Here is a 13,364-nt window from a genome sequence, read left to right as displayed (position 1 = left end):
ATGAACCCCCCCCCCCCCAATAAACTTGCTCTTACAAATAAATTTCTATGTTCAAATGTCATTGTAATTTATGTAATATTTATAGAGCCAACTAAAATATATATTTACTCAATTTATCGAAACAAAATTTATTTCAAACTTCTTCTCCCGCAGCCCCCACACATATATACCCAATCACATGCACATGTGAATGTATTATTTTGTTTGAGCGGCAAGAACATTTGATGTGTTGATGAGGTCAAAGAAGCCATGGAATACAACAATACACATGTAACATGCTACATTTATGAGCTCTCGTTCTTTCTTGATGCAAGTTCTCACTAAAGCTATAGATACCCTCCCAACGGCTTGTATCACATTAATATCATCACATCATTTTTGCTTAGCCACATCAGAATAGAAAAAAGCTACAGTTTACCATCAAACAGTTTCAAATGAATTATTGCAACTAGAAATTATATACGCAATTTTATTCCAAACATAGTCATGTCAACTCTATATAAGACTAGTAAACTATATGAGATGACCATGGCCATAATACAAAGCATATTTAAATTTGCTTCACCCATCTGCAATAGCTAATATGGTGATTATTTGTACATTTACCATCAAGAGCCAACATGGCAGGCGATATTCGAAAAGAAAAGCTATATACATTGGAATGCTACAAAAACATATGAAAAATAAAAAATTAGAGCAAAAGATAAAGAATTGGGTTAAGGTGTAGATGGAAAATAAAATACAAGTCTTTATTTTCCAACCGAAAGCTCTCGACTTCTATTTTGACTCCTTATGATACGTTCCCTTCTGATTTACTTAGGCAAAAGACCGTGCTTACACCAGACCGAACCGAACCATAGGTATCGTCTATGTTTCGTTTCATTTCTTGGGAATGTATGTTGGAGAAATGGAGAGTGAGTGATTGTGTTAGAGAAATGTACTTAATGATTACGTGAAGGTATTATTAGGTTTAGTTGCTAGTGTTTCGATTGTGTTGGTGGCTCTATTATGTTCTCGCTTTACTTTGTGATTGTGCTTGAGACGTGTTTAAAATCTCTGAACAATGATGTTTTCCTTATTGCTTCTCTCTTTTTAATACTTCTGGACATGTGTTCTGGTATCGATACTTTCCATAGGACAATATCAAGACTTGGTCATTCCGGTGACAAATTTTCAGAACGAGGACAAGGGTTTCATGGAAATATATCATTCATAATGTCGTCCGATGGCAGCTTGCTAAACGCCAGCAGGTAATTAATTCAGTTATCTCACAGTGCCTTTATTTAGTCATAAGCAAAGAATCAATATAATAAGTGTGTGACAATTTGTTGATTGATATTTAGGGAACTCATTCGACCAAAACATTGAGTGAAGTTAGTGGAACTGGTAGAAAGCCATGGAATCAGAAGGGTACAGGTCGAGCTAGACATGGTACACTGCGTGGTCCGTAGGTAAATCAGTTGTTTTTTAATTTTTTAAGGTTTCTTGCCATCATATATAGCTAGCTCTCTGATTGAACTTTATTGAACCATTAGTTCCGAGGTGGTTGTGTCATGCATGAACCTAAACCGAGAAGCCATGCGATAAAGATGAATAAGCAGGTCCGACGGCTTGGACTGAAAATAGCATTGACAGCTCGAGCCGCCGAAGGAAAAGTCAGTCTCTTTCTCTTCTTAATCATAACTTGTGCTCTTGATCGTCCATCATAACTGTGCCTTTGTTATTAAACTGGTCTTATCGTATCTGATGGTTGAGGAAATTTATGCAGCTCCTCGTGTTTGATGATTTGGCATTGCCTTGCCTACGCATAAAATAAAGAACATTGTGAATTATTACAATCAGATGGAGAAGACAAAGAAAGTCCTTGTTGTAGAAGGTGGTCCTATTGATGAAAAGCTGAAGCTAGCCACCCAGAATCTACATTAAGTCAACATAATTCCATCAATAGTAAGTTATAGATAATCACATATCAAACCTTGCGGTTCCTCGACTCTAATGGGTTAGAAAATCTTGAACCTTGTTTATGTAACGTTTTGCAGGGGCTACATGTTTACAGCATTCTGCTACACGATACGCTTGTAATGTCCCGTTGAGCGCATGCACACTCCTATAAACCGTTAAAGAGAGCTGTATGTAGCATTGTGATATCCCCTAATGTTGTGGACTAGATCACAGGGAAGGAAATCCAGCATGTAGTTTCTGTACTAGAGGCCTCCTATGGTTATTATCACACTGGTTTGTTAGCATGATTGAGTTTTTAAATAATGAATGGTATACTAGCTATTTGTATGTATTTTAGACATTCAATTACTTGAGCACTAGTGATTCTGAAAAGTGTTTTTTTGATGTCGAAAGAAGATTTCTATCGAGATGTATTACGTACAGCATTCATACAATTTGATAAAGATCGTCTCTGACAATGTGCTACGCTTCCAAAGCAAACTCCACAACATAACTGCATCCAAAATCTATGTAAACTCTATTCTATTAATGCAAAGCCTTCCTTAAATTTGGAGTTTTGTGTCAAGCAAATGTATATCAACAATATGATTCAAGAAATTCTTAAATATTAAAAGATCCTCCAATATTAATCTGGCGATTAGAGAAAATGAAAATATATAAATAAAAGGATAATTAAATTATTGATATATACTTTCGCCCAATAGATTTTACATTATTAATTTTGATATCTGCTGAAAGGGCGAGGTCGCTAAAATGCTTATTCCTTTTGATAACCATGCAATTTACTATTAATTATCTCCTAAATATAAAGAAAGTCTTGCTGGTAATATTCTTATCTGAAAATTTTACATCTCCAATCTCCAATGTCTTCCGTGAACGAAAATAAGATTCCGGATTTTGGATTTTTTTGTTCTCAATGGATCTATATTTAGGAGTTAATTAGTATTAAATAGAACAAATCATTTTATTATTGGTCAATAGATTTATTCTTAGCTCATATCTATTATATAATATACCATTTTTGTTTTTATAGATAACCGAAGACTTTATCTCTAATTGTGAAGTCTTGTGATACTTCATAACTATCTTCCATCTGCTAGAAAAAAATGAGATGAGAAATATACTCAAATGAAAGAATCTCAAATGAATACACTCAAATGGAAGAACCGACCTCTTCAGAATCAAGTACTTTTTTTTATTAATTATTAAAAACAATATTAACTAAAAACATAAATAAAAGGATAATTAAAATAATGATATTTACTTTCGCCAATCTATATATACATTTTTTGAGACATTTAACAAATAAATACTGAAGTTGGTGCCTATTTACAATCATGCCATTGACATTAATTATTAATTTGTTTTTTATTTAATTAATTAATATTAAGTTGTGATTTTGGAAAACAAGATTTGCCTTCCTAATAAAATTTCTAAAACAATAGGAACCACTCCATTTAACATTAAGTATTAAGTTTATAATTAATTTTATTAATATTAAGTTTCCAATTTTACAAAACAATAAGAATTAATTATATAAATACATACAATATTTAATTGTATGTTATTGTTCATATAATATAAAACAATAAACCTCAAACAAAATATTTTCTACACTAACTAATATATATCTATATTTGTAAGGTTGTACATTTTATAAAATATAAATTAAATATCAGTAATAGTTAATCTACAAAATAAATAATAATTTATTTTTATTAAAAAATAGTCACGCGGTGTACCGCAGGTGAATATCTAATAGATTTACATTTCTAACCCTTAATGTCTATATTTAGAAGATAATTAGGATTAAAACATTTTGCTATTCGATATGCTTGTGATGTGGATAAGATCGTTGAGCTATGCAAACTCCTATTAACCGTTAAAACTTAAAAAGAGAAAAATGTCTTAAAATTGCACTTTCAATAAGAATACTACTACATCACAATTAGTTTTCTGTACCGACAATTTTATTTTGGTTTAGCCTATGGATTGACTTTTTTTATCACACTATGTGTGAATTGTTAGCAGGATTGAGTTTTTAAAATAATTAATGGTATACTATTTCTATGTTTATTTTGATAACAATATGCTACCGCTTCCAAAGCAAATAACACTTTGGAAGTGAAGAAAGTGAAGATCGAGAATCTTTTGGTGACTAGTTTTGTAGTTGGGCGGTCTTCAAAAACATTTCGAACGTCACTTTCACTAACATAGTTATGAATTATGAGAGTTTTAGAAAGATCCAAAGTGTACCGCGGATGAATATCTAGTAGATTTACATTTCTAATCCTTGATGTCTATATTTAGAAAATAATTAGGATTAAAGCATTTTTCTATACGATATGCTTGTGATGTGTATAAGATCGTTGAGCTATGCAAACTCCTATTAACCGTTAAAACTTAAAAAGATAAAAATGTCTAAAAATTGCACTTTCAATAAGAATACTACTAGATCACAATTACAGTAAAGCCTCTATAAATTAATAATGTTGGGACCATGATATTTTATTAATTTATAGTGATATTAATTTATCTATAAATTAATAATTATTATTTTATAGTGTAAATTAATAATTATTAATTTACACATATATTTTTTAAGTTTTAAATTATTTTAAAATTTTGAATTAAAATAATTTAAACAAAATAAGATTAGACTTTCTAATGTTGTAAATTTTATGGTTTTGGAATTGAATTTGTAATATTTAGAAAACATTATTGACAATAAATTACAAGTATTATAGACAAATTCATTTATACACATACATAAATTCAAATTAATGAATAATATCAATTATCGTATTTTAATAGTCTATCAAACTATCAAAATGTAAGTATTATATATCTAGAAGTTGAATATTTCTTATAAAATTTGCTATTTTATTACATGTTATATATTTTATATCATTATAGTTTAAAAATACAACATAGCAATTATTTTACAGATATGAGCTTTAGGAGAAATATACATTAATATATATATATATATTGTAAATTTACATGATTATTAATTTATGATATTGTTGGGACTATATTTTACATGTGGATTTCTAAAAAATTATTATCTTATTATTTTATCGAATTTTGTTATTTTTTACACTGTCTCGACTCAGGACCAATAAAATTTATTAATTTATAGTGATTATTAATTTATAGAGTATTAATTATAGAGGTTTTACTGTAGTTTTCTGTACCGGCAATTTTATTTTGGTTTAGCCTATGGATTGACTTTTTATCACACCATGTGTGGTTTGATGTTGCTGCAAGAAGGAAAACATCTGGACCGATAGGTCGGCCCAATAGGCAAACACCATAAGGCAAAACGACAGAGTTTTGGGTATTAGTTTTGCTCTTCTTTGTTGTTGTCCAAATCCAAATCCTCCAGTGGCCGCCCAGACTCATCCTAGCTAGTAGCTCCATCGCCAAATCCCTAGAAAAAAATGGCGTCTATGTGCATCTCTCTCCAGCCAATCCTAAATCCCAGAGGCAGCAGACCACTACTCCACAGCCTCTCCTTCCCTAGATCGAGCACCGTCTCCATCCCCTGCCCCTCAAGGAAGAGAGCCGTGACGACACGCGCCTCATACAACCCAACGCCGGCGACGGAGCGCGTGATAGCTATCGCCTCGTACGCGCTGCCGTTCTTCAACTCGCTCCAGTACGGGAGATTCTTGTTCGCGCAGTATCCTAGACTTGGACTGCTGATGGAGCCAGTGTTCCCAATCCTGAACCTGTACAGATCCGTGCCGTACGCGAGCTTCGTGGCCTTCTTCGGACTGTACCTAGGGGTGGTGAGGAACACGAGTCTCAGTAGGTACGTGAGGTTCAACGCTATGCAAGCCGTGACGCTTGATGTGCTGCTGGCTGTTCCGGTTCTCTTGACCCGGATTCTTGATCCGGGTCAAGGAGGCGGGTTTGGGATGAAGGCTATGATGTGGGGACACACGGGTGTGTTCGTGTTCAGCTCTATGTGTTTTGTCTATGGAGTCCTGTCTTGCTTAGTCGGTAAAACACCTTACATTCCCTTTGTCGCTGATGCCGCCGGTAGACAACTCTAAAATTATTGCTCAGCTTCTCTAATATATGTTTGTTAGTTAAACTACTTATGATGATGGTGTAAGTTTTTGTTTTTGGGCTATATGAAATGTAATAAATTTGATAGCTTAGGTTCAGAAGCAATCAAGACCTGTGAGAGTAATTTGGAACACATGTATGATGAGACTGAATCATAATTTTTTCAGATCGACCAAGTGATATGAAAACAATCAAGATTATTAAATTTGTTGGCATAAACTCATCCCTGTGGGAGTTTCCTATGATGCCATAACTGAGACGATCAAACAATCCCTAAGAAATCTGATTTTGATTTTATAAAAGACCAGAGTATCCTATTTAATTACAAAGTAATGATCAAAGTGACAGTCCCAAACTCCAAATGATTTTCACTCGTCCCGAGTTCTGGTTTCCCTTGGCCAAAGATTTACTTAGCCATATATGGTTGCAATGTAACGACGTACGATAAACCAACAATTATATTCAAGAAACAAATCCTATTTCAAGATCAGAAAAATTTTGATTGTTTGATTTTTGGAACCTATGACATGTTGTGAATTATATATGAACGTCCTTGGATAGAATAATTTTGGCCTAAGAGAATACAAAATGAAGATTCACGAGAGATCACGAAACAAAGGATGTTAAGAGAAATCAGAACCGTTACTTTCGACAGTTCAAAAGACAGAATCAGCCCACATAAAGAAATAAATATTTCTTACCTTCCAAAAATCTCTTCTACATTCTGGTAATTTGCAAGATGGTTTACACAATTAAATACCGCTGATTTCGAAAATTGAAGTTCAAAATCAATTTGACGATCCGAGATAAAAGCTTATTATATACCACATACTGACATACACACATATAGAGTAGGTTTCTATGGTCTAATATTCTATAACACGACCACACACGCAAAGAAGAGAAACACAAACAAATTTTTCTATAACAACTATATACATACAACTAGGGATTGGACCCGTACGTACGTGCGGGGTTTTTCTAAAAAAATATTTTCCAAGGTTTTAGAATTGATATTTCAGAGTTCTGATTTTTGAAAAGTCATTTTTGAAGATTTTGAAGTTTATATCTTGAATGACTTGTATAATATTGAACTGTTATATTATTTTTAAAAGTTAAGAATACCAACTTATATGTGCTGATTGTTTTCAATTGATATAGATCGCAGTGTTATTGTTTTTGTTTGTATTGGTCCGATGGAAGAAAAAAAAAACAAAAACCAAAAACCGAAAAAAAACGTAACATAAAAATATCTAGATTTGGATCGGTGGATACATGCAGAGTTATATTTAAAAGACAAAGATTATTTACATAAAAATGTCAAATGATGTTACATGTATATTTTATAAAGAGAACTAATCCAAATAATTTTAACAGTTTGATCAGGGGTGTTAAATCGAATTTGGATTCGGCGTTAGTTTGAATTATTTTATCTATTTTGGAACGGGAAGTCTCTAAAATGAAATGACAATGTTTGACGATGAGTTTTTATTTTTGGTAAAGTAGAAATCTTCGACCTCAACAAAGAGACTCCGGCAAATCCGACGAAGCTCCGGCGAGTCCTGGTTCCTGAAGGATTTTGGTCAGCCACTTGCTTAACCGATCTCAGTCTCCTTAATCGATAAGTTCATTACAGCAATATATATATAGCAGTACGCCTACAGTAGTACTTTAGACTTTAGTATTAACCAATTTAAAGTAAAAACTCTTACTACTTAGACATTGACTTTGTTTTTGCTTTAACTAACGAAACCCAATAATAATTGGGTCTTGACTTGCTTCTGGCCCATCTGGCCTCTTCCTTTCTTCGTTGACAAAGTGTGGGTTGTTCTTCTCTTCGTGTTCCTCCTCTTCGCTTCTTCTTCTTTCAATGATTGATCAAAGATTGATTATTCTTACTAACTCTCTTGCTTGATTCTCTTGCACAAGATTGATCAAAGATGATAATCCAACAGTTCCTACTCCGAGCCTTTACCGGCACCTCTTATGCGGACTGGATCTGGTGCTTCTCAAGATAAGTCTCAGGCTCCCACCATTGTCGCCACCACTCAAAGGTACTGCTTGTAATCTGAGCATACACAACCCTTTTTTCGATTTTTCTTTGTAATTGATCCTTCAACTTCAACTCTATTTCCCATTAATTTCTTCCATTCAAAGATTCAAGTTTTGCCTTTTCGTTTTGTACAAATTCGGGTATTTCTATTTACGTTTTCTTTGTTATTGATCCTTCAAAGTTTTATCATTGAGTTATTTATCTTCAAAGTTAAGAGTAGCAGCCTTAAAACCAAATTCCTCTTCAGATTTCTCCAAGCTATTGGTTGAACATACAACTTCTGAGAGGTGAATGATTGTTCGGTTGCCTCACCATTAGAAGCGTAGACACATTAGTCTCTTGTAAATAAGTCAAGGCGAGTGAAACCTGATATTAGACAAAATTCAGTTATACATAAACCACAGTAGCTTCTACCACAATGATCATATCACCAGAGAATATAAGATTGTATTAGAACCTGATCACCATGGTATTGGATTCATTAATTTCAGCTGAATCATCAATGACTTTAATAGTATTCCAAATTTGTCCATACTTTAATAGTAATCCAAGTTAATTTCAGCTGGTAGAAGGCCATACTTTAATAGTATCTTGGAAACCTTGTAGGAGTCCTTCCCATCCCACAAAATTTATCTTTCCACACACACCAAGTAAAGATAGGTCTTGCCAATCATATTATTGATTGGTTATGGTAAATTTTCATGGTCAGTAACCTGTTAAGAATATAAGATGTGATTAGGAACTTATTTCGATTATATAAGAAGATAAAGCTTTAAATATAATAGGACCTCATCAAGTGATTCACACTTGGTCTCTTTGATCATCACATCATCTGAAACATGCTGAGTTGTTGTTTTTAACAGTGCCATGAATCATGGTTCCTGCAAAGTGCATATAAACATACTAATAAACTAATGAAAACAAATATCGTAAATAAAACAAACTATTAATATAAGCTTACCGAAACATCAAAAAAATCATTTCTATGGTTTCTCTAGAGTATGAATGACATATTTTGTTCACGGTTTAAATTGCAGGAAGTGCAGCCATTTCCGTTTGAAACCGTAAACAAAGTGAAGAAAGTATGAAGGTACTATGATCCAGCCTTCATGAATAGCATGTATTTATAGCATTTAATGATTAAGTAGGTAATTAAATCTTTACCATATATATATTTTGATTTGAATCAGTTAAGGATAAAATTTTCGTAGAATTCCTAATTGTTTGCAATGAATTGAGGAACAATACATTTTGTATGATATTAAGAATATTTTCAAATGACTGTTATCTTTTCATTTGGGAAATCAATTATTGATATATTTGGTATGATATTTTTTGGTAAATGTTTGCGCAAGATTTAATATTGATCGGTTTAGTTTTATTGTTAAGGTTTTAGACTTGTTATTGTTAATATTTCATATATATCAATTTTTTTTTCCGACGACCGTTTTTAATATAATTATGATTGTATTTCAAGACTGGTTAGTTGCTACAAATGGTATATTTTGAATATTAAGATTTTAGGGGGTTTTAATGTCAAAGTGTGTTGATATGGTTGGTTCCTAATTCTCTGTAAATACTGATTTACAGTAGTATAATAAATTAGCATAATTATCTCCCTAATTTATTATTGTGTCCCATCACAGATATTAATTATTAATTATTGTATTTCAAGATTGGTTTGTTGCCATAAATGGCATTTTGCGAATATTCAGATTTATGGAAGATTTTAATGGCAAGTATATCAATTAATTTGTTACAGTCAATTTATTTATGTCGCATGATATACTCGTAGATTTGATCTCATATGATTGATTTGTATTTGTTAACGTGAATTACGTCCTAATCATAACATTAGAATTTGTTATCTTACTCTTTCTTTTTTTAGTATCTACATATAAAGGGTAGCCCAACACGTTTTGATACATTTCATATAATATTGAATTGGGCCTGTGTAAAGGGTAGCCCAACACGTTTGGATACATTTCATATAATTGTTTTATCGTACAGAATAGAAAACATAAAGAGATCGTAGTGCATTAAATGCTTCCCAACCCAAGAACTTCCGGATCGGGTATATATTGGATCCGCGTGCTTTTCAATTTTTTTTTAATACAAAGCTACCCTTTATAATGTTTTTTTGTTTGTTCTATTTGTAATGGCATTTCATGTAATAATCTCCAACTTTATATCTATTTAGTGAGAAATGCTTCCCTTTTAATAGTATAGATGGCAAACAAGAATACGCTCATGATGACTTCTCTTGTTCTCATCCTTTTGATCTCTGGTAAATCTTTTACAAACAAAATAAGTTTTCTTGTTCATATATTTAACTTTTTATGTATGAACTTTAAGAAATTATTTTACCAAGAATTCGAATGTGTATGCAATGTATGTTAACCAGCGTGAGCTTTTTGGGCTATGAATGTAATAATTTTCGTAGGTTCAGAGGCAAGACCTGAAATATACGATCGGATGTGTCCTGGAGTATGTGGATCTTTTGTTAAACCCGACTGCAATGGACTTTGCCATCAGTTAGGGTTTCCTGCTGGAGGATATTGTAAACCAAACAACACTTGTTGCTGCAAAGAAGAAAACCTCTTCACCTCTTGATGATGAGGTTCCAGCTACTACTGCTTGATTGTTATTTGTTCTTTTTTTTTTCCTTACTAGCTAATGACATTTCTCTAGAGTCTAGAATAATAAAATAAAATTTTGAAATTTGCGATGTGATCGAGGTTGACAAATAGTTTATGTTTTCCTATTTGGATGATATAAGCAGATCACGTAAGTGATGATAGAAACATATTATGTTTAGACAAACCTTAAACTTTGATATGTTTGATTCTACTTAAATGGTTAATTTACGGGAACGTAGTCTGGAAGTACTAATTTATAGAACACATGAGTGCGGTTGAATCATTATGATGCGCATAATTTCTATAAATCTACCTTTTTATTCCCCCAAAATGTACACACAATTTCCATGCATTTTCTACTGCGACGATTCCTACGATATAAAGAAATCTGATAGCACCACAAATTGTAATGATTAGTTTTACTAAGACCAAACTATTACAAAAGTGATGATCAAAGTGACAATCTCAACTCCGAATCTAGCTCTTGATTTTCACTTTCCTTCCAAAAATGTTCATTCCAATTACTAGATTTTCACTTTCCTTCCAAAGAAATGCTAGAAATTCCAAAGAACACAACGTGTAGTACGTCCAAATGTCTCTGTTTTAGCTACTTTTTTTGGAACTTTCCAAACGTAATGTGCTCTTGGTCACTTGGTGCAATATTTTTGTTGTAGGTGTGACTTGTTTTAGGAGACATCTTGTTGTTGTAACAGGATTCCAAGATTCTTGGTCGTCTGATGTATGAAATGGCATGTGTTGTTTATAAAAAAAAATCCATCTACGACTTGTAAAACTTTTACATAATGTCAACCATCATTTAGCCATTACATAACTACATTGACCCATACATGGTCACAATGAAAGACCTACGATAAACCAAGATTATAATAATGAAGAAACAAATCCTATACCAAAATAAGAAAAATTGGTTGGCTCATTTTTGGAACTAATGACATGTGAATGAACGTGGGTTTACTAACAATTCGACCCCTTAGTTAAAGATTTGATCATGTGACACATATATGTTTGAGGGTATATATAGAGATTGTAGCTCGTGTAAGAAACGCATGGTGATGTTTGCTTTCTGAGAAGGTTGGCTCTCCAAGATACCGTGGCTTGGGTTCCGACTGTTTGAACCAAACAAAAAGTTATTTTTTAGACACAACAATATATATAAGTTATATGGGTGATGAAGTGTTGACTGACGAGTGACGATTCATTATTTTTGTAGCTATGACTTCGAATTCGAAGACGTGGCCTGCATTCGTTAGCTTTTTGGTCTGGTTTTGCAATCATTAAATTTTTAAATAATGAATGGTATACTGTTTCTATGGTTTTTAGACATTTCATTTTTTCTTACCGTTTTATATATTTACTTGGGCTTTTTGTTTTTGAAAAATGACTTTGATAGAAAGTTTCTATCATAATGTTTTTGAAAGCTATTACGTAAACTATTCTTAATAACAGCTTGGATAGGCCCCAGTCTACTCGTCCAGTCGTCCTTGGATAGAGAGATATTTGGACTAAGAGAATAAATACTGATGGCAAAAGATATCAGAATCTTGAATTTCGAAAGAAAGAATCAGCCACAAAGAAAGAGTATTTATTTACAAAATCTCTTCTACATTTTGGTAATTTGCACAATTAAATACCGCTAATTTCGAACTGAAATTCAAAATCAATACGAGGATTTGAGATAAACGCTTATACACACACACATATATATAGATATATATCTCTCTATATATAGAGTAGGTTTTATATGGTTTAATTTTCTATAACACGACTAAGACACGCAAAGAAGAGAAACACAAACAATTTTTTAAAAATATAATGGCAAGCAAGAATACGCTCATGATGATTTCTCTTGTTCTCATCCTTTTGATTTCAGGTAATCTTTTACAATTAACAAAATAAGTTTTCTTGGTCATATATTTAATTTTGTTATGTATGAACTTTAAGAAATTATTTTACCAAGAATTCGAATGTGTATGCAATGTATGTTAACCAGTGCGAGTTTTTTTTTGGCTATGAATGTAATAAATATTCGCAGGTTCAGAGGCAAGACCTGAAATATACAATCGGATGTGTCCTGGAGTATGTGGATCTTTTGTTAACCCGACTGCAATGGACTTTGCCATCAGTTAGGGTTTCCTGCTGGAGGATATTGTAAACCAAACAACACTTGTTGCTGCAAAGAAGAAAACCTCTTCACCTCTTGATGATGAGGTTCCAGCTACTGCTTGATTGTTAATTATTTCTTTTTTTTTTCCTTACTAATGTCATTTTACTCGAGTTTAGAATAATGAAATAAAACTTTGAAATTTGCGATGTGATGCTCACAAATAGTTTATGTTTTTCTTTATTTGGTAAGCTATAATATAAGCATACCGTATTATGTTTAGACGAACCTTAAACCTTGATATGTTTAATTCTACTGAAATTTACCATAAAATGGTTACTTTACGGGGTAGTCTGGAAGTACTAATTTATAGAACACATGAGTGAGATAAAATCAGTTGCCCAAGAAAAAAAAAAGAGTGAGATAAAATCATTGTGTTGCATCAGAAGCATACATTTCTTCTATAAATCTACCTTTAATTCTCTCTCTCTCTCTCTCTCTCTCTCTCTCC

The 13,364-nt window shown here is 32.5% G+C and overlaps 1 protein-coding gene, 1 long non-coding RNA gene and 1 pseudogene across 2 annotated transcripts; all 3 read left to right on the top strand.

Annotated features, from left to right (window-relative positions):
- On the top strand, positions 584-2,121 carry LOC104748949 (annotated as a pseudogene).
- LOC104747931 (protein TIC 20-II, chloroplastic-like) lies at positions 5,315-6,215 on the top strand. The gene has a single exon (XM_010469639.2). The coding sequence runs from the start codon at positions 5,406-5,408 to the stop codon at positions 6,021-6,023; it is 618 nt and encodes a 205-aa protein (XP_010467941.1). The 5' UTR covers positions 5,315-5,405; the 3' UTR covers positions 6,024-6,215.
- LOC104747930 lies at positions 7,773-9,387 on the top strand. Its single transcript, XR_761275.2, has 2 exons — positions 7,773-8,093; positions 9,130-9,387. It is a non-coding gene; the product is annotated as an uncharacterized LOC104747930 (long non-coding RNA).

This window comes from Camelina sativa, chromosome 15 (genome assembly GCF_000633955.1).
Source record: "Camelina sativa cultivar DH55 chromosome 15, Cs, whole genome shotgun sequence".
NCBI classification, from domain to species: Eukaryota; Viridiplantae; Streptophyta; class Magnoliopsida; order Brassicales; family Brassicaceae; genus Camelina; species Camelina sativa.
The sequence above is the reverse complement of the archived record's forward strand: the minus strand, read 5'-3'. Positions and strand labels throughout refer to the sequence as shown.